The sequence below is a fragment of the Brassica oleracea genome, chromosome C3 (assembly GCF_000695525.1).
Source record: "Brassica oleracea var. oleracea cultivar TO1000 chromosome C3, BOL, whole genome shotgun sequence".
Lineage (NCBI taxonomy): Eukaryota > Viridiplantae > Streptophyta > Magnoliopsida > Brassicales > Brassicaceae > Brassica > Brassica oleracea.
The window spans coordinates 21,267,890-21,291,066 of NC_027750.1; the positions used below are offsets into that span (position 1 = coordinate 21,267,890).

The 23,177-nt window shown below is 29.5% G+C and overlaps 1 protein-coding gene across 1 annotated transcript; it reads right to left on the minus strand.

The window, feature by feature from the left end:
• Nucleotides 1–2,597: 2,597 nt before the first annotated feature.
• Nucleotides 2,598–4,637, minus strand: LOC106333739 (aluminum-activated malate transporter 10). The gene is made up of 6 exons (XM_013772156.1): nucleotides 4,226–4,637; nucleotides 3,978–4,115; nucleotides 3,611–3,883; nucleotides 3,412–3,530; nucleotides 3,205–3,348; nucleotides 2,598–3,110 (listed from the first exon to the last, which is right to left on the minus strand). The coding sequence occupies exons 1-6, from the start codon at nucleotides 4,563–4,565 to the stop codon at nucleotides 2,685–2,687; spliced, it is 1,440 nt and encodes a 479-aa protein (XP_013627610.1). The 5' UTR covers nucleotides 4,566–4,637; the 3' UTR covers nucleotides 2,598–2,684.
• Nucleotides 4,638–23,177: the final 18,540 nt, after the last annotated feature.

Below are 23,177 nucleotides of genomic sequence, written 5' to 3' on the forward strand. Positions count from 1 at the left end.
CGACCAATTAATAATAAACAGAATATAAGGCGGCTCGGCCGACCAATAAATAAATTAAATTACTAGTAAATAATATAGGCGGTATTCCGGCCATTATAACATGATATAAATAATAGTAGAGGCGGTATACCGACCATTATAGCAGGGTATAAATGATACAAATAAATTTTACCGAATCGCAGAGTGATCGTGCTGATAACGTGTTATAAAAAGAACTGGAAATTTATTGTATCGCGGAAATTTAAATAAGGGCAAAATTTATACCCGTAGAATTTTTAACACTGATAGAAAGAGTTTATAATAGAGAGAAGAGAAGGTTAAGGGATGATCTTATAACGAACCAAAACGTTCCTATATAACGTTACTATATATAGAAAAGAAATTAAATTCACTGTGCAAATAGTACATCGAGTTCCATTTCTTTTCACTGTGCAAATAATATAGCGAACCCCGCGTCTTTTTATATTTTCAACGTTGAAAAACGGCTGCCCCTTATTTTTTACTTTCGTAACACTGCCAAGTCTTGTTGGCTTCATTTTCATATTATCGTCAAAATCAACAAACATTACAAAAAAGCAATGCATCTCGAGAAAGCTTTGGACTGAACAATGTGTATCCAACCAATCATCCCCACAAATTATTACTACAACTCAGCTAGAGAAAATAGCCGAGCTTCAAACAAAAAGAAAAAGACAACATAAAAAGAGCAAATATCGTAATGAATGAATCCATAACGAATGAGAGACACTTATTCAGGGCGTGATTTGACGATGAAGTTCTGGCGACTGATAGGGTTCATGACGACGGGAGGACCAGCGGTTCTAGGCCATGCCTGGAGCCTCTCTTCAGTCGCAACCCCCCATGCCTTGTTAGTTATAGTTCCCGGTGTACTCCCTGAGTTTTAAAACAAAAACAAATATATCATTAGAAACCACAAGCTTTTGATTTTTGGTTATGTCGGAATACAAAACTTGCCTCCGAAGATCTTATCATCAGAAATGACTTTGTCACAGATGTAGGCTACAACAGCAGATCCCGCAAGGGCACCCACTATGTACGTGGCTCGTGACATGACTTCTCAACCTGAAAGTGAACAAGACAGAGAGACCAAACCTAATCAATCAATCATATGGAACAGACAAAATGACTCTTAACTATGACATGAATCAAACTCTCTGACGATTCTAGCGAATCACTAAACAATGGTGATTCTGAACATGAAACCGATACAGTCCGATCGATTAATAATCAATACTACTAACAACGGAGCATAGGCGGCAGATCTATTGTTCAATATCGAGGTTCCAAGTAATAGATCTCAAGAAAAAAAAGGAGCCCAGACGAATAAACAGCAACAAATCCATCAGATGGATCTTTGAGAGAATCAGTTTTAATCATACAAGAAACATCGATTCGAGAAGAGGGATTTACCTGAATCGATTCACAGACGACGAAGCGAGAGTAGGACCAGGAGAGGCGCCGGAGAATAATCGTTCCCAACTGTTTAGAGAGGAGGAAAAAGACAAATAGCGATTTACGTAAAACTCGTACACTTGAAAAAACGACCCGTAATGGCCCACATTTGGATTTTAATATTTAAATTTATAGTTGGGCCTTGTAAGACTAGTAGGCCCATATAAACATTCTTCAAACAATAAAGCTTTTGACACGGATTCTATTAAACCATAGACCAATGTTTTAGTTATGGTCTTATTTTCCCTTATTGATCAGATTTCTTGTTTGAAATGGTGGCACTGTAAGTAAGCCTAGGCATTCGGGGTCCCAATCAGGTTTCAGTTTTGTCTAATCAGATTTCGTTTTTTTTTATTTATCAAAATCAGCTCCATTCGGGTTATATGAAAGTTCGGTTCGGAACCGGTACAAGTTCTATCGGATTCGGGTCGGGGTTAGTAAATCTTCAAAGAACCAGTACAACCCCGTTGTAATTTCGGGTTCAGGTCCCAATCGGTTCTTCAGTTTGAAAGTACTTGATTTGTATCTACTTTGTAACCAAAACATAAAAAAAAAACGGTTCTTCTGTTTTCAAATACCTGATAATACCTATTTTGTAACCAAAACATAAATAAAATTGATTCAAAAATAAAAAAAATGAACATCAAACGTGATCATTCAAAATCAAACGAAAGGTAAACATATTTATTGATAGAAAAAAAAAACCAAATAAATGAAAGTATAAAACAAAAACCAAGTTCTCATTAGAAACATTATTATTATATGAAAACAAAATTAAAATCTAAAAATTCAAGCTTGAACCGACACCTTCATATAATAGATAACTATTTTAGATGTTCAATAATATCTTAGTGTATTTTGGATACATATTAAGAATTGAAATCATGTTTAGTACAAGTTCGGATTCATTTTTAACGGATATGAGATATGGTCCGGTTCGGATTTTTGGTTTCGGTTTATTTGTCCAGTCCTAGCCGTAAAGAGTCTCTAGATTTAATCGTGGATTCCACCATTATCAAGATTTAGTTCCTTTTTCTTGGTCTATATCGAGATTTAGTTATATATAACTTGTTTTTTGCCCTTAAAAGTTATAAACCATATGCCGAAGAAAGCTTCGGTTACGGAACAAAGGAAACTCATATACTATCAAGCTTAATATATACTGTACATGAAAACTCCGGTTTTTTTGTGAAACACATGAAAACTCCGGTTTAGGAACTTTGTGGTGGTTGTCTAGCATTGTTGTCTCCCATTTTCTTTTTCGAATCTTGTTTGAAATCTGCAAGATTTGCTAGTTCATCGACTGCGTCGACCGTTGTCTGAATCCTAGCTGCGTTTTCGATCAACAACGAAACCAAAGTGGCAACAGGAAGTACTTCATGTAGGCTCATCGACATGGTTCTGTCTTCTTTGTTGTTTGGAACTTCTTGTTCTGGTTTGTTGGTTTTAACTGGAACAGTCTTTAAGGTTTCTTGAAGCTCTTGTACTGCTGAGTTCATATCAAACACCAAGAAATCCATCTTCGAAGATATTCTCGTGTTGTTCATCATATCAGCTAATTCTCTCAAGATTTTTGAAGAAGCTGAGCTCAGTTTCACACAAGCTTCTCCGAAGTGTTTCTTGACCTGGTCTGGTACCTGTTGAAAGCGGAAGACATACAAGTGTTAGTTTCACAACAACCACTAATAGTCGAATCTCCAAAATTATAAAAACATATGAAAGTGTTATAACCTCTGTTTCATAGTTCATGCAGCTACTAAGATTCTCAAGGCAATAAGCACATCTCCTCATAGCAGCCCCTATCTTTACATATTGTTGCCATGGATGCCTGAAGTTAAAGCTTCCATGTGCAGGTTCCCATCTAGCTAGATTCGCCTGAGAGATTAAAAATATAAGAGGCTGCAAAACAAAAAAATGCAAATAAACTTTTCATGTTACCATAGATTCCTCTGTTCCCTTAGAGTTTAGTACACATTTGAATCCTTGCAACTTCATGTTAGTTTCTTCATCTTCATTCTCAGAGACGTCTTTCTTCTTGAAGTACTCTTCTACACAGCCTGCATTTGTAATGATAGTCAAATGGGAAAGCTAATGAGGGAACCTTGCGTGACAAGTTTTTATTTTCTCATACCCTTACCGTCTAATGAGTCAGCAAGTTTTGAAAAATTACGTTGAACAAGGCGATGAAGCTGAGATCCTGCCCATATGGGGCAAAAGAAAACAGTGATGATAATGCAAATAGATGTTCCAATAGCAATAGTTGAAATTCTTTGCTGAGCCATATCAACCAGCTTATCTACTCGGTAACCACCTACTGAGACAAGGCTAAATGTGAGGATAAAGATTATAGCTCCATAGTCGAATCTGGCTTTGAATGAAGGCACAAAGCGCGAGTAAGTAGCTGCGAAAGCTGCCACGAATTAAACCAACAAAAGAAAGATAATAAAGATTGAGGTACTTGCAAGTGAAGAAAGACATATCCTTTTTAGGGTTTGGACAATTACCAAAGAGAAAAACAGAGCATCCAATCACAAAAATCTCAGCTTTTCCTGATTGAATTGCAACCCAGTGAACAAAAATGCCTAGTGATCCAGCTAATATAGTTGCCACCACTCTGTTCACACATTTTGAGAATGTTGCTCCTGTTGAACATAGAGGAGAATCATACACATATAAGTCAAATATAATTGCACTCATTAAGTAAGAAGAAGAAAGTTGAAAACATTTGATTTAGGGTTTGGTTTATTCATACCGACATTGGACTCAAAGACGACTACAACAGTCATGATAGCCCACATAGCATTTCCTCCAACTCCATCATACAAAGGTCTCATGTAATAGAAGATTGAGACTAATGAAAGTGCAAGTCCTACTTTCAGACAGTGAACCACTTTTGCCGGATCATCTGCCCCAATCCTCCAAGTCTTCTTCATAAACTTTGCGATTCTCTCCACAATCACCTTCATTACTAAACCATTTAGCCAAAGAAAGATTCTTTCACTAAGTCCTGATTTAGGAACCAATCTCTCTGTTGTCCCATTGTCAACACTTATCCTCCACTCTAGCTTCCCTGCTTCTTCTTTTGTTGCCATATTTACCTGAGAACCCGAAATCTTAAACTCTAAACCTAAAAATAAGATCGAATAAATTTTTCCGTCAGGAAATGTTTTTGTTTTGTTTGCTGAGAAATGCAATATGGGGTGTTACATATATAGAAATTATAGGGGGCTGTTATAGGTGTTAGTATGTCTCAAAGTTCTCTAAATTATTTTTAAGTGGTGAACTAATATATATATTATTTGTTAGTCTACTACTATATATTATACTCTCCCACTTGGAAATGCGAAAAATATGGAATGACCTAACTTTAATGTTATATGATTAGTTCATATTTTGTGCTACAAAGCTGTCATCGCACAAGTACGTACTGATGTTGATACCTTCGTACATCCATTTCACTGCAACGTGAGTTCACCTTTGTTTCTAGATTATATATAAATTTAAAGTAGAAAAATATATGTCACAAGTTATAAGAAGTTTCAATTCACATATATTACCTGCAAATCTAGAAAACACTCGAAGATTTTACGTATTATTAACCCTAATTTCTACTATTTGGATTTATCATAGTCCCATCTCCCATGCATACACGTTATAAACTTATAAGTATTAAATAAAATCAATTAAAACCAATCAAATGAAATTACTTACATGCACTAGCTAGCCAGTAGCCACTATAGATCTCTTTGGTGATATCAAAAATATAAACAAATGGAGTCTATTAAGAGGTATAAAAAAATTTGTGTGCGTGTGCATTGCATGCGTACTTGCATATAACATGATTTCGTATTTAGTAAAAACACATGAAAAGTGTATGGTCGTAAGCAAATAAAGACCCTCGCATATTCGTTTTGCTTGATTGATTGATTTATTTCATGCAATTAACTTCAAATAGAATTCTTAACATTTTACCAAAAACTCTCAAATTCAATTTATTATATTACATATGCACTATCAAAAGATATATGAAAGTGGCGTGTTTGACTTACACTAACTTTACACTTAATACAATTCTTAAGTGGTACAAATATATCAAACCAATTAGAAGAAAAAGATGACATAACCTAACTTTGTTTTAGGTCACCAAGTGAGCCCCGAACTATAAGGGATCCCTACCAAAATATATATATTATCTTACTCTAAGTGGACGTACTTATATATATTATCACTAAGCAAGATTTTTCTTAATGTTTTTAAAATTATTTTTTGCGTGGTCGAAAATTAATTGAAGAATACAAAGAAGAAAATATTGTGAAACTATCTATGAAGTGCCCTTCAGCTTATCATATCACCTTTTGTTGGTGATGTGATAAGGAGAGCAGTTTAACATTTTTGTCTTATCTTTGTTAATAAAGATACCGTGTTGGTTTTAGGTCACGATTGATATAAAGATCTCTGATTGGTATATTCAGCTAAAAATAGTCTAACATCATTGGCATGCAAATCTTAATTGAGAATATGAAGAAATTGTTTTGTTCAATTCACAATATCAATGAAGAACATATATATAGTACTCAGTATCTGCAGGAAGTAGGAACACACTGTGAAATCCTCATCTTTTTGAACTTTGTGAAATATCATGTTTTAACGAAAGTATTATACAAAATGTGTAATTAATGGATTAAATTAGTTTGCTTTGTCTTGTGCTGTTGTGGATTATTTCTTGTCTTGTGTTGTTGTGGATTATTTCGGATTTTGATGACACAACATTATAGTGGAACAAAGGGGCATATCAAGTTATTCGTCATATATATCTCGTATACGTCTTCCCTCCCACATCTTTTATGTTGCTTTTAAAATTGAGGGCCATGATTCAAAACCGATTGTTGTAAATGTGAGTAGACAAAATTAGCAAATTTTATTATTCATTTAGATATTGTTTTTTACTATTTTTATTGAACACATTTTTATTGCTTCACTAATCTCACATGCAGGGCAAGCTAACTAGCACCAATTACCGCGTGACATAAGATGCATATCACTTTGATTGTAACAAACCCAAAAGCTTTCACTGTATCTTGTGATTCTTGACAATCTTGTTAGAGCACCATCAACGTAAGCACCCCTTAATTTTTTTTTTTTTTGGTTTTTTCTCTGTTTAAAAAAAAAAAATTAAAAACGAACCAATTGCAGATCACCACGTATTAGTGGGGTCCGCGAAACAGCTCAAGCAGCGACACCTAATCATGCGTTTTAAGCACTCCGTTTTCTTGTTTTATGGTGGGTTCCACCAAGAAGCACTCCATCAAGCGCTTGCGTTGATGGTGCTCTTAGTTGGTAACTAAATTAGGCCTTTAGAGATTGGTACGGACCTTTGCTTGCTCTACTACTTATAGTACAATGACCTCACCTAGATCCGCTCAAAAATTTCCTTAAATTAGAGAGGAAAAAATCAAAAAGTGTCATAAGTTTTATATATATACCTTTTCCCCTCAAGGAAGTTTCAAAACAAGATAGAGTTGTGTTCTTATCTATTACAAGAAAGGATACTTACCTTTCTCCACAGGCCACCATGTCATCAGGAAGGAGTGGACGTTTTTAGACACCTGGCACAGAACCAAACCAGCTCGCATCCGAATTGATTATGTGTAATCCGGTTTATCTCATACCTCTATCATAAACTCGGCTATTATTACAACATTTGCTTGGGCCTTTGAGAACATTATGACAAGCCCACTATAATTTTAAGTTTAATCTTCTTCTTCGTGGTTGCGACAGCCGACAAAATTTTTCCAGAACTGAAGCAACGTTCCAATCTCTCATAACGTCTCAATTTTTCATTTATCTGTTCTTTAACTCCGAGTTTTTGCCTGATTAGCCCACTCCTCCCACTGGAAAGCTTCAATCGACCTCTTTAATCTAACTTTAAGATGATATCGTTTATTTCTCTCTTCATGGCCTTTGTGATTTCTCCATCTTCTTCCACTCACTTCATCTGTTATTAACATCATAGTTCCTCTTCGACCCCCATTCAAGTGAAAGAAACCCTAACAAACTAGGGAATTAAGATTCACCGAATGAGCACTACAAAAACTTGGCTTCAAGCGATCGCATGGATCCAAACCGGAAAACAAAATAGATTGCGTCTCTTCTCCCTTGTCCATGGTCAAATCGCTCCTCCAAAAGCCGAATAGTTAGTTTGTCTCTGCTTCCTAATTTTCAACTCGAGTCCTCGATTTTCAAATAACTACATATATTCTGCTATGTTTTTTATTTCTTGCAGGAAGGATATTCGTCTTAACCATAAGGTAAATAGAAAACCTATATTCGCTTTGTTTCAATTTTGTATTACCTTTCCTACCAATGAATTTATGCTAATTGAATATGTAAATTAGCTTTTGAATTCCACGTTTCAGCTTTATGAAACACCTTTATTTTGCTTAAACTCTTTGTTTTACTGACCAACTCGAGTTTTAGCTGTGAGTTGTGTGCATTTATATTGGTTCGCAGATTTTTTCTTCTAATGATAAAAAGTTGATTTTGGAGGCGTGTAACATGTGAGTCAGTCTCCACGTCAATCTAACCGTAGCAATGAGCAGACATGAGCCTCAAATGCTCTTGCTCTTTTTATATAATCTGTTTCTATATATGCTGAAGAAAGTTTTTTAAAAAATTAGTTACCTTTCTCCTGTCTAAAAGCATTGTATTTTTATGGGTTTGGAAGGCTGACAATCACATACTCCATGAATTCTGGAGGTATTCTTATGGGTGTGCAGTTCCTTCAACGTGCAAAGATTACGGGGAAGAAAATCACGGTTGGTCTTATCTTTGCAAGCCCTATGGATGCAACACTCCGGCAGCGGCATTCATACCAACTTTAGCTCTTGAGCCTGGGATTCATTGTTTGAACGTAATTTCTATAGTCTTGAGTTGGGTGTTTTGTGTTTATAACCAATAAAAATACAAATCAATAAAAATTCTCATTTGAAAAATCTTCATTATCAAGTTAGGGTTTAGGATTAGGAGGCAAAAATTGGGGGCTTACGATGATCCATGTAATGTTTACCATGAACATCATCATAACCTACACTTATCATCATCCATAAGGAGATTGAAGCTAAAACATTAACTTGGTCAAAGAGCTTTTTATAGTATTGATACTGGTTCGCATTATTTCTCCTTGGTCTCCTCTACATCGTTGGGGAATTTAAGCATTCTACCCACATATTTGCATATTCAACTGCAGCTACAATCAAACGATTGCATGCTTGCCCCTTCAACTCACAGTATTCACAAACACTTCCTTGAACAAGTTTTTATGCATAAAACTTTGTGAAACCGTGTACCTATTTAAATATATTCCGATCCATTTAAAAGTGTCTAATACCTTTAAACAAAGTCTCTGCTTAATGAACAAATGTCTAATAACAATGTTGAAGGAGTAATCTCTACGGTCTATAGATATTTACTTTCCATGTCCATCAAATATTTAGTAAATTCTTATACATGGAGTCTGTCACTATCAAAATTCTATAGCTGTATATTGAAAGTATAGAAACGTTATGGAAAATATGGAAAATTCAAATGCAAAAGCTAGAAAACCATTAAGTCAAAACAAATGCAACTATTAAATATAAAAATTAAGTATGAATCTCTTAATAACTGTTTTTTTTAAAAAAAAATTGTTAACTATTCTATATTTTTCATTTTCTATAATTTAGCTCACATATTTTGACAAAATACTTAATACCCATAAACTTTATATAATTGTTAATTATTTTTGTACAATAATTTGACATCAATTTGCTGCTAACGTACAATAATTCAGTAAAAATTACATAATAAATTTAAAACAAATTAATTGCAACAAAAAAACTATTAACATAAAAAATAAGAATACTTTATTAAAAAACAATTTTGACATTGGCTTCCATCATCTACAAACATCAGTAGACGGTTGTACCTAGCTAGGTGCAGTTTATGTATACAGTATAACAATGCTTTGCAAAAGTGAACAAATATAAGAGAAACTTACATTGATAAAATTGGTTGGACGCAAGACTATAAGCTTGGCCATCAATGAAAGAGTCAATCGCGTTAAGAAAATATTGCATGGAATATTAGTTAAAAAACTTAAGTGTTACTTTATCACTTTACAAGCAACTAAGGTTACAATATAATGTTATCCAAACATCATCAACAAGAGATACAAGAACTGTTATTTCTATAAACAAATGATTAAATTCATCTCTTCAATTGATACGTGGTGAATCACTTTTTATTGCTTAACATTTGAACATTAGATCCCAATTACTTTTATGTACTTCAACAGTAACAATTATTTGTAGGTTTATGTTGGCCACAAATATAAAAATATTATTACTCTTTTACGATTACTTATTGTCTAACTTTCTTTTCTCAAACATATATACTACATAAAATAAATGTTTATATAATAGATTAAAAACTCAATAGTTTAACCAAAAAGAAAACAAATATCTATCAAGGAAAATTTATACAACTCCAAAAGAACAATTCTACCACACTGTTATGATTCAATTCCAAAGGCACCAATAACAAACATGTCACATACTTTTCAACAAAAAAAAGGAAACAAATAACATATGTGAATAGCCCAACGGCTAACAATCCGATCCGCGCGTAACAAACACATGCATTTACACGTTTTTCCTTTTGAAACATTAATTTTATTTTATGTTTTAAATTCAACTATATTTAATTTGGTGAAACTATCAGCTATATTCTATTTTTATTGAATCGATCAATGAAAAACACTTATACTCCTGTCACCAACCACTATCAAATGAATCAAAAACAATTTTAAACTCATTAGAGAATAAAACATACGAGGAATACCACTAGTTGACACATAAATGAAATAAACAAAGACATGGCTCAGTGGAGCTTTATTATGCAACAAGGTTAAGATCCGTGTCTTGCGCGGAATGAACATTATGTATACAAATTATATTTATATACATATATTATTTATTTTGTATTTATGTACATATTATAATATAATAAATATACTGAGTTGTTGAGAATCGAGTAACTATTATGCATATAACTAAATTTGCAATCATTCTTGTTTATTTACAATAATTTTATTGTTAAATAAATTAAAACAATCATTTTTATTTATTTATATGATCTGTAATAAAAATTAAATGATATTGACATAGATATTGAATACATTTTAATAAGAATATTTATCAGTCAATGCTTTTTTTATCCATGTGATTTTATTAACATTTGCATATTTTTCGGCAATACAAAGTTTAAATCATTAATCACAATTTTTAATGTGAGAATTTTAATAGTTTTTGTCATTCATAATCGTTCTTATAACTTTAATGCAAAATTTGAAATTAAAATATTAAAGTCTTAATATTTTTTCAATGCAAATTTATAAATAAACATATTTATGTATTTTATATGATATATAGCTAAATTTAAATGGTAATATATATATATATATATTTATTTAATCTGAATATCTATTAAATGAGACTTCATATGGTTTTATGATTGTCAAAAAAAATTATTCATATGATTTTATGATCATTTGTATCTTGATATAACAAAAAAAGTAAAACAATTTCTCACGTGGGATTTATATATAAGGAAAAATGTAAATTTTTATTATATGATTAATATGATTGTTTAATTTATTTTAATAATATAAAAATTAAATAAAAATGATGGAATATACAAAAATTATTATCAAATATTTATTATTCAAAATCATTAATTGATATATATATATATATTAATCACATTTGAAAATTATGTATGTTTTATTTGAGGAAAGAATACATAATAAATTCAATATGATAAATGAATGGTCCATAATGGACATACTATATAATATAATATTTCATAACAATTTAATTTTTGACTAAGAAAATTCTCAATTGAATCTTTATTTAAAGAAATAAAGAAGAATATTTTCTTGCATACTAATAATCACTTTAATATTTAGTTTAATAAAAATATAATATATATTTAGATGTACCAACATATTTCTAATAATTCTAAGAATTATTATAGACAATTAATTATCTCAAACTTTAAAATGCTTTTCGATTAATATATAAGAGATATTTAACAGTTAATGATGAAATACAGAATGAATGCATCGTAGCTAGACACGGATCGGATATCCTGGATTTTGAAGGTATTTGTGATTTGATTCGTATGTTACGGATATCTAATTTTTCGATTTGCCTTGCTTCCGAAAAATACGGATATCAGGATAAACGGATATCCGAAAAATAAATAGATATTTTCGGATATCTGCGAATACTTACGGATATCTCATCCGCTTTGATTAATACAAATAATCTTAAAAAATTAATACAATTTTTTTAATATATTTTGTTTTGCATGATATACAAAATAAAAACTTAAAGAAATAGTTAAACAACATATTTTGTAAATTTTAAACTTAGTTTACGATTATAATAACACATCACATACAGAAAAAAAGTTATAATTGTTTTATAATTTTTTTCTCTTTTTTTTTATGTAAAACTTTTATATAAGTAATAATGTGAATAGAATTTGTCAAATCATATGTTATAATAAGAATTAGGTAAACTTATACATTTAAAACATTAAGTATAATCAAGATGTATATATATTTATATATTTCCGGATCAGAGTGGATATCCGCTTGTGATTTGTTTCGATTTTAACGGATATTGATTTTTAGTATTTGCTTTGCTTCGAAAGTTTATGGATATCCAGAAATTTCGGATCGAATAGAAACGAATAACGAATCGAATCAAATTTAACGGATAAAAAGTCCAGCCCTAAATATATTGTTTGCCCATGAAAGAGATAGTATTTATCATTAACCATTAAACATATTTCTTTAAAAAGGTTGCAATAAATTGTTTACCAAAAAGGAAGATAATGAACAATAATAAATCGCGTACAATTAGTAGATAACCGTAATATGTTATTTGAATATGCTTATATAGTTTTGTCATTTTGTCAATATGCATATAGTTGTGTCTAATATATATCAAATCTATTAAAACAGGAGTACAAAATTAGATTACCCTTTAATTTTTAATATAATTACACTCTCATGCCACTGATGTATTAATTGAAGTTATATTTATGGATTTTTTGTCTTTAACAGATTATTAATTGATTTATCAGAAATTAATTTTATGCTTGCCAAACAAAAACAATCGACATCACCTTTATATATACTTTCTCTTTTATAGTTATCCCATTTCTTAACAATCAATTTTCTCTGTCATTGCCATACAAAAAAAATTCACGGTATATAACAAAATTCAAAAGGTCAATGTTCATACTTATATATTAGGTTTTCGCTAACTTCGTACCAACCATGTCTCACATTTAAGGATAAACAACTTAACAATTGATGTATAAAATACTTCCTTCATACTTTGACTATCTGTATACACCTTAATTATCATGATAAAAATGATTTTCACAAATCATCCAATGTCATACCTTGCGGTCAATGAACAAAATATTTGAAATTATAATTTATACAATCTTTAAAAATATACATCTTCTTAGACCCTCATCCTCATATTGTGTACAAACAAAAGTTTCACACGATAGCTACTTGCAATCAATATTAGTATGATTTAATGATTATCAATATACATTTTTTTAGATCCTCATCTTTTAATAATATAGATTTCCAAATATAATAAAAAAATATCTTTCAAAATAAACAACTACTACTATATAAAAGGCTGTTTTAAATCCTCATCTTTTTCCACATCAATACATATCAGGTAACCAACAGATTTGAAATCCAAAATATACGTAAACCAAATCCTTTAAATCCAGCAATATTACTTATTATTTTTGGTAACAATATTTATATTAGTTATTTCAACAATATATAAAAACTGGTTGGCATAATTATTTTTTGAAATCTATGAGTCACGTATGGTTAGATTTGGGTATATTAAATAATCGATATAAATGATGCGTGACTCATAGATTTCAAAAAATAATTATGCCAACCAGTTTTTATATATTGTTGAAATAACTAATATAAATATTGATTATTTATATTGATTATATTTTTTCTTAAAATTAAGACCATATCTAATTAGAAACTATTTAAATATAATTGACACTTTCATGTTTTTTTCAAACAAATCTTAATCCACATTTTTATATCTTACAATAGAAGTTGCATAAATCAAATATTCTTCAAAAAAATTATTGTTGAATCGTATATCAATTTCGTAAACCATACTAACTCATACTTCTCTCCTTCTTCATATTTCAATTTCAAAATTTTGTTTTCTATATATCTTATGTAAATACATAACTCTCTTTATTTATATTTTTTAATTTCTTTATTTGATACTAAATATCGGTAATACAACAGACTGTAAACACACACACTAAAATTACTCAATGTTATACGACTTACTATTAAAAATTCATCATTTATTATAAACTAAAAACTAAAAATATAAAATATACATCCGCGCGGTTGCGCGCATCAAGGTCTAGTATATATTTTAAAGCACGTGTCTAATATATACAAAAACATTATATATGCTTAAATATGATATATGCTTAAGTTATTCGAAACTCGAAAGTATGTATGAGATTTATAAATGGGGTATTGACTAATATATATATAAATAACTAGTATATGTGCGCAAATACAAAATGTATATATTTGTGGCCACATATTATATGTTTAGTATTTTTAGATAATTTTGATTACCTATTAACTCAATAGTTTGAGTAATTAATATAATGCAGTTAAAAATATAAGAAATTGTTAACTACATATGGTTCACTGATTTAATAATACAAATGTATATGTTTTCGGTTAACATAAATTTATGAAACTGATATAATACATTTTATAAATTAATTTAATATGTTTAGAATATGCATATAGTTTTGCGTCTAACCCCTTATAAAAAAAGTATCAAATATGAGTTGGAAAAATATATCATACAAATACGTAAGCATGATATATGCCTAAGTTATTGAAGTATGTATGAGTTTTATAATTTCCATAAACACTAAGACTATGTACATGATTAATTCAACACCCTAATTTCCACTTTTTACACTACACATCATCTTCTCTCTCTTCCACCTAACAATTCAACACACACTCATTTTTTATACTCTACAATAGTTTTGTTTAATAAAATTCAACACCCTATTTTTTATATTGTTAAAAGATTTCAATTAGTTTAATTAAAACCATAAAAATAAAAAAAAATTTTAATTTTTATTTTAATTACAATTTTTACAAATAACAAAATAGAAAATATTAATAGTCACTATTTTTTTTTTTAAATCATCTTATTAAAAAGTTTTACAGAAACTTAAAATGCGTTACAACGCAATAATAAACACACAAAACAACTAATAAAGCACACATAACTTGATTAATACAATAAACCTAACTTATACAAACAATAAAACTTTTAGATCACACACAGAGATATCAAATCTCTTTAATCATGGACAATCGTGAATTTGGCCCATATGTGTTTGATTAGATCCAAAATCTACACAAACCAATAAAAAAATGACACATACGCAAAAGTGGGTTTCATTTTGTGGTTATTCAACGGTTGAAAGAATTCAACCGGTTGAATCCACATTGACGTTGAACAGCCTCATTATTTGGTCTCTTCTTTTTTCAACTGTTGAATAATTGATTCAACACTTTCAATGTATATAGCCTAATATACAAATCTTTCTCTGTCAAAACATTAAATGCAATAACTCATAAGTTACTCATCCGTAGAGTATTATTTATAAAGGTTGGTCGTGTGTATAAAATGCAACTAGGTGTCCAGCCCGCGTCCACGCGGGCAAAATAATTTTGAGAATATTTTCCGTGCATTTTTAATTTGAAGAACAGAGTGATAAATTTTGTGATCATGTACCCGAAAAAGTATACGATACTAAGAAACCAAACAATGATTTATTGTACATCGAGTTGTTTGTAAATGACAAAGTATTTTGAAGTCATCTTCCTGAGGTATTTGGTAATTAAAAAAGAAACTAACGTTTTATTTTTCTTAAAAAGTATCGTTTTTTCTTATAAAAATAAATATTATTGTCTATGCAAAATAACAATAAACATATTATTATTATTATTATTATTATTATCTTCAAGCTTTATTCGTCTTAAAGTCCAATTGAATTTTATAAATTTTGTTTTGGGCTTGGTTGGGATCTTCACTGGTTAGGTTTGTTCCAATTTAATATTTATATATATATCAACAATTTTTTAGTTTATTTTACCAAATCTATACCATTATTTGCGAATTAAATTTTCACAATGGAGGTGTCACGTTGAAAGTTAGAGCGGTTAATATCTATATTAACCTTAATGAATAATTTTTATATATAGTATTTGTTATATAATTAATTTATTTAGTTTGTAAATCAAATATCTATACTATTAAAGGAGTATCCTATTGTCCTTTTTACCTTAACCTGTCATTTCTTTACTAACATTGCATGTTTAATTAAGGGCAATCAAGTAATATTAATAACACATCTATATTGGGTCATTTTTTCGGATCCAGCCCACTGTCCACATCAGATCTCTCTTGGGCCATTTGGGCCGATTAAGTAATCAGATCCAATTCTCACATTTTTTTTCCTTTGGGTCATTGAGTCCAATTCAAATAATTTTTTTTCAACCATTCTTAATTTTTTTTTCTTTTCTTAATAAAATTTAAGCATTCATAAAAAAAATTGATTTTTTTCATTGAAAAGTATAAATCTGTATTAAAAGTATATAATTTTTTTATTAAAAATATTAACCACATAATAAAATTAATTTATTAGAGTTATACCAACTTAATTCATTAAAGAAATAAAGTTTAATTTTTTAAACATAAATAGTCATTTAAAATGAAACATGATAAAAAAGATAAAAAGTTTAAGTCTTTTGTAAAATAAAACACAAATATATGAAATATGACATTTACTAAATATTTGTCAATTGAAAAAAAAAAAAAATTAACCCGCGCTTGTACATAATTAAAGATAAATAACTTCATTATCAATTAAAGAGTGCAAGTCAAATTTATCTCTGTTTTGAAGCACTACAAAAAGACATTAATAAAAATCAAACTAATAGAATGAAGACATTCATAAAAATGGAAATATGAATTGAAGGCACTTACGTCTCATCTCGAAAAATAACATTTAGTTTGTTAGTTTGTTTCCTTTAGCATAAATTTCAGTGAGAGTACCAACATGAACGATCTGACCAACAACATCTTAACCAGAAAAGATGTGTAAATTTTTTTAAAAAATTAAGAAATTAGTTCTGCCAAAGAAATTTAACTAATCAAAGAAATTTAACTAATCATATTTGTTAACTATACATATACTAATTAAAAAGAAATCAAACTAATAGAATGAAGACATTCATAAAAATGGAAATATGAATTGAAGGCACTTACGTCTCATCTCGAAAAATAACATTTAGTTTGTTAGTTTGTTTCCTTTAGCATAAATTTCAGTGAGAGTACCAACATGAACGATCTGACCAACAACATCTTAACCAGAAAAGATGTGTAAATTTTTTTAAAAAATTAAGAAATTAGTTCTGCCAAAGAAATTTAACTAATCAAAGAAATTTAACTAATCATATTTGTTAACTATACATATACTAATTAAAAAGAAATCAAACTAATAGAATGAAGACATTCATAAAAATGGAAATATGAATTGAAGGCACTTACGTCTATCCCGAAAAATAACATTTAGGGTATGAATGGTGACCGGGGAATGATGGGGAATAATGCATTCCCTAACGTTCCTATAAAAAATCACCATTCGCAAGGAATAATAATTCCTTGTCATTCTCTCTCATTCCTGTTTTTGTAGAGAATTAAAGGATAAAATTATTCCTTGTTAAATAAGAGCTCCGTTGTGAAAATTTACTTCGCAAATAATAGTATAGATGACAATATTTGTAATTCTTCTGGTAAGAAAAGAGTAATTAAATTTGGGCTGTGAGAAAAACTAAGGTGTTGACACCTCAACATACTAAATAATATTACAACTTAAAAATGTTCCTATTTTAATATATAAGGGATTTCAATTTGTGTCAACTTTGTTAATTAATAAATTTATAATTCGCAGGATAACAAAATTAACATTATATAGAAATCCTTAGTAAATATAGGGAGTAATAGAATTAAATAGACACAAGTTTGTTGACAAATTGATGTATAGTATTTCTATAGGTTTTTAGGCATTAGTTTTGATCATTTTATGTTAAATTATTTCATTTAGGTGTCATTAGGAATTGCATTTGCATATTTTGCATTTACAGGGGCTAAAACGCACATTCTAAAGTTCTGGGCGAAAATTGAGGGCAAATCTCCTTTTTGGAAGTTATGGGGCCAATCTCGAGAAGTCACAAAGATTAGGGACTGATTGTGAAAAAACCTCAAAGTGAGCAACAATGGCAGCGAGGAACCGTGAGACTCCCAGCGTTCGAACCATTGAATCCGAACTGCTCAATCCGTCGTTCTCGATCCAATCTTTGTCCCTTCAGCCCGACACAAGCGAACCAACCGATCTGAAGAAACCTGTGTGCTCGATGTGAATCTCTCGGCCACGCCTCCAACTTCTCGAGCTCGGGCGTCCATGGAAGACAAAGCGATCGAGGTGTAACATGTTTAATGCTTCGTTTTGTATCATCCTTCGTATGTTGCGTTTTTCCTTATTAAACATAGAAGACACGATCAATAATCATACGATAATGTTCGTACGATTAAAAAGCATTGCTTTAGTTAATCCTTATATTTAATCGTTAATGTCTATAGCTAGAATTAAAATCGAATTTGGACCGACCATTTTTCCAATCGAATCTAATGCTGCCGCATAGGATTAATTGAATACTTAATCATAAACACAAGTTTTTTTTTTTTAAATATTACAAACTTGAGATTACATGTTTTCAAATGTTCCAATTAATATATAGGACATGTGGAACAATAAATGAGAAGTCTTTATGTTGCATTTACGGCAGCCAAGTTGCCTTAACATAATGCTATTACATATACTAGATCGCAGCGTCAGATAATATATTTAAATTTGTTACATTTATCATTTTTATTTGTATTTGAATATTAAATTATATATAACTAATTTTTAATTTTTTTTTATATTTTTAATTTGAAGTAAGTATTTCTATTATATGTAACACAATTAACTAATAAAATAAGAAGAATCAAGTCCGAGGTTTTAGAGTTATGTAAAAAATGTAATTATGTATAGAACATAAATTATCTTAGTTTAAAAGATCAGAATCTTATCTCGAATAAGTTATCTCCTGAAAAAGTACTCCAATAACCTACTTAAAATATAAAACCCCCTTTTCTAAAAAAAAGCGTACTTAATAATAGTCTTTTACGTGTAATAGTTGAAAAATGACAATTGAATATCGATCTAAAATATTATTTTAATATATATAATGGTAAAATATTAATTGTAATAAACAAATTTTGAATTTTGTAATATTACATTAATTAGAAGTCTTTAAAATCTAAAATATATTTTATTAACATAATATATTTTTATTCATTTATTATTTTAACGTTACAAAATATTGCTTTAGTTTTATTTGTATATTATTTTTTTAATAATTTAGTTTATTTTTAAGTAATTTTAAAATTATCAAGAATATAATATATTTAAAATTATTGTGTCCAAATATGATATCTCATTTTTATGTGTGTTTGCGTTGAGCATATTTAATCTGTAGTTTGTATATTAAATAACACATTGTTGTTTGCCGTTCTATGGTTTTAATAAATGTGTTGTCATTTCATTTTTATTACTACTAACATGATTTTTTAGTGATCAGTGATAATGTATTTTTAATGTTATGTATTATATTTTATCGTATATTTTCTAACTCTTCATGCTGACACTTTTTTATAATCATTTTAATTATATAATAGGTTTAAAGATGTAAATAAAACTGTGCATATTGTAAATTTAGATTTTTTAGTGTAACTGAGCACTATCAATTATGGAAATTATATTATGATTTTATTTTACTAAAGCTTTCTTTCTGTGTATATTTTTTGTTTTATTTTGTATTTTTATAATTTTATTGCCTTATTCTTTAATTGCAGAGAATTGCTATTTTCAATTTTTCTTTCATACACCTTAAAAGTCTTCGGTTGATTTTTGTTTGTTTTCTTTCTCCAATTACAATGTATAGTTCGACCATTTTTTTTTTTTGGATCAAACTACTAATATCATCAGATAGAAAATATTAAACTCCAAAAATGGAGTAAGTATTTGTGCTATAGAAAACTGATTTAGCCTCATATATAAATAGAGTTAGTTTATAGATTACTATATTTGTTTCAAAATGTAATCAGTTTTAATTAAAATCTGTAATATTTAAAAGTTATTACTTTATAAAACTATCATTTAATATATATAAATTTAATCAATTACACAGTAATTTACATAATTTAGTTGGTCACACAATATCCAATAAATATAAAGTTACATTGAAATATAAAAACAATTTATATAGTGAAACAAAAAAATACTTTTAAACCATTATATTATAAAACAAATAGAATATTCAAATTATATTGAAACATTAGAATAGTAAGAATCAGAAAAGCTAAAATCTCAACGTCGATCATTTACATGTCGGTCATACCTTAGGCCAACTCCAATGTATTCCTCTATTTTTTTCTCTAAAATAGAGAAATTTCATAATAGAGATGAATTTTTCTCCGATGTATTTTTCTATTTTCTCTCCTAAAAAGGATTTTTTTGATATATTTTTTTCTAAGTTTACAAATAATACGTTTTGTTTGTGAAAGTTGAAAACCAGCCCAATTTATTTTAGTATTTTATAAAATTATGATATTATTTACACTAAATATTTCTTTACAAACTATTATGCAAATAAAAAAAATATAATTATATCTATATAAATAATATATTTCACTAAAAAAATTATTTCGGTTATAATTGTTTAAGTAAAAAGTTAAATGATCATTTTGTAAAACTTATAGAGGAGGTGACATGACAAAAATATAGTTTCTCATTGGCCGATTATTTTTGCGCGCCTACGTGGACACTCTATCTGAGGCTTATATCCTCCAGTTTTAATTAAAATCTAGAATATTTAAAAGTTATTACATTAAAAAAAAATTATTTAATATATAAATTTAATCAATTACACAGTAATTTACATAATTTAATTGGCCACACAATATCCAATAAGTATAAAGTTACATTGAAATATAAAAACAATTTATATAGTGAAACAAAAAATACTTTTAAACCATTATACTATAAATCTAAGGGAATATTTATTTACGTTGTCCATGCCTTATACCATCTTCAATGTATTCCTCTATTTTTTTCTCTAAAATTGAGGAATTTCATAATAGAGATATATTTGTCTCCGATGTATTTTTCTATGTTCTCTCCTGAAAAAGAATATTCTTGATATATTCTTTTCTAAATTTACAAATAATATTTTTTATTGAAAACCAACCCAATTTATTTTAGTATTTTATAAAAGTATGATATTATTTACACTAAATATTTCTTTACAAACTATTATGTAAATATAAAATATAATTATATTTATATAAATAATATATTTTAACTAAAAAAATATTTTCGGTTATAATTGTTTAAATAAAAAGTTAAATGATCATTTTATAAAAACAAATAGAGGAGGTGACATGGCAAATATATAGTTTATCATTGACCGATTATTTTTGCCTACGTGGACACTCTATCTAAGGCTTATATCCTCTTTTTATTACTTGTTTGATATTTAATACTTAATTTTTAATATATTTTTGAACTATCGCGATAAATAAAAAAACTTTTGAACTTGTAACTGGTTTCAAGATCCAATGATAATTAATTAACTCTATATACATAAATGATTTTATTTGGTAACAATCGCACTTGGAACAACAACTCCAAGCTTGTAAGACTTTGACATTACAGAATGTTAATAAAGCAGATTAACCGAGACCTGAGGTTTCATCTTGGAGAGGAGCCTCGTCTTTGATGCGCGGTGGTCTAACAATGATAAGTCCGTACTCTATAGCTTCTTCTGAGTTGAACCTTTTCAATCTGCTCAAATCTTTGAAGATCTGTATCATCATCATTGTTTAATTATTTTCATCATCATCAGCATATGCACTCAGAGGTGTCAATTATTATTATGACAACAAAACTAACCCTTTTCCGCAGGCTGTCCTGTATTTTTGGCTAGTTAGTTGAAGAGGTAATCTCTTATCCTTGAAAGCTCGAGAAAGACTACCTGAGAAATTATCTTTGTATGCAACTGCTTTCTCAAGATAGGCACCATTGAAGGTCGAACAACTGAAATCAGAATCTATCAGAATCTATTACCTAGGAATAAAACAAAGTCTTGTTTCATCAGTTTGATGGTTTGTTGATTAAGTTGTTATTAGTTTAAACTGTGAAAACGTAAATCACTAAAACAAAAGATCAAAACTTTGAACTTTGTTTATGCTGATCCCAAGCTGCATCAAGAGCGAAACTTAATATTTTACCTGAAATTTCATTGGCATGAACTGTTTTGCTGCAAAACAAACAATGTTCATCTCAGCCAAATAAACAAATGAAACTGCTTCAAAAAAATTAACGCAAAACTTCAATACTTACATTTAGAGAATTGTCCATGGAACCAGAAAAGAGTCTGCTAGCTCCAACATATAAAGAGACTCTCTAAGTGAAGTGACGCAGCCGTATGATAACGTAGTGGCAGTATTGTATCTCCAAGCCAAAGTAAAGCCATCCTGCACATAGAGAATGTTATATCCCTATAAGAACTTGTTACTTACCTAAAACCCAATAGACCTGTAAAATTCTATAACACAGATTTGTTTTCCCAATCAAAAAGATAATCTATGATAATTTTGAAGGAGAAAAACAAAGATGAAGGATATGCATAATGGCAAAACACGATTTTACTCGGTTTAAGAAATATATTACACAGTCAGTTAAACAAATTTATGTACTCATATTCACCTGAAGATTAGTTAGTAAGTTTTATGTCATCAGTCATAAAGATTTTGTGAAGAGAGATGTTTACCAGCTTGGAAAGAAAGAGTCTTTTCGTTTCACTGCTTTGTCCATCTTTACAATCTTTTACGCTCCTCTCAGTGATGCTCACGCATGGGATCAAGCTCTGATAGGATAGAGATTAGAATCCGGTTAATATACTACTCAAGAGAAGAGAGGCTAGAGTAAAAGGTTTATACCTTGAGATGATCAGAGGCGTTGCAGGGATTTCACGTTAAAATAATTAGCAGAACGATCGAACAGATCTAATTCATCGTCAGTGGAGCTATCGTTGTTTACACTGAGGCAACTGCAGCGTTGCTTCCATGTTTGCCTTGCCTCTCGGTGTTCTCCTCTATGACATTCTGGACTAAACAAACGGAAAGAACAGAGCGAGTGGGCCTTTCCTGTTGATTACTCAGTTTGGATTGCCATCGATTGCTCTAATAATTTGGTTTCCGTGAATTTGGTGAAGGGGAGAAGCAAGAGAGATGAGGAATGTATAAGGTGGGGAGGTGATGGGAAGGAAATCGATTGATCTCCATTTGGGTAAAGGGCATGTTCTCCACTTTGACATC

Excerpts from the sequence above, each read along its gene's own strand:
- LOC106333739 (XM_013772156.1), bottom strand. The coding sequence starts at position 4,565 with ATGGCAACAAAAGAAGAAGCAGGGAAGCTAGAGTGGAGGATAAGTGTT. Across the intron at positions 3,531-3,610 it reads ACTTGCTGACTCATTAGACG|GCTGTGTAGAAGAGTACTTC; the intron begins GTAAGGGTATGA and ends TTACAAATGCAG. Across the intron at positions 3,349-3,411 it reads AGGGAACAGAGGAATCTATG|GCGAATCTAGCTAGATGGGA; the intron begins GTAACATGAAAA and ends TTAATCTCTCAG.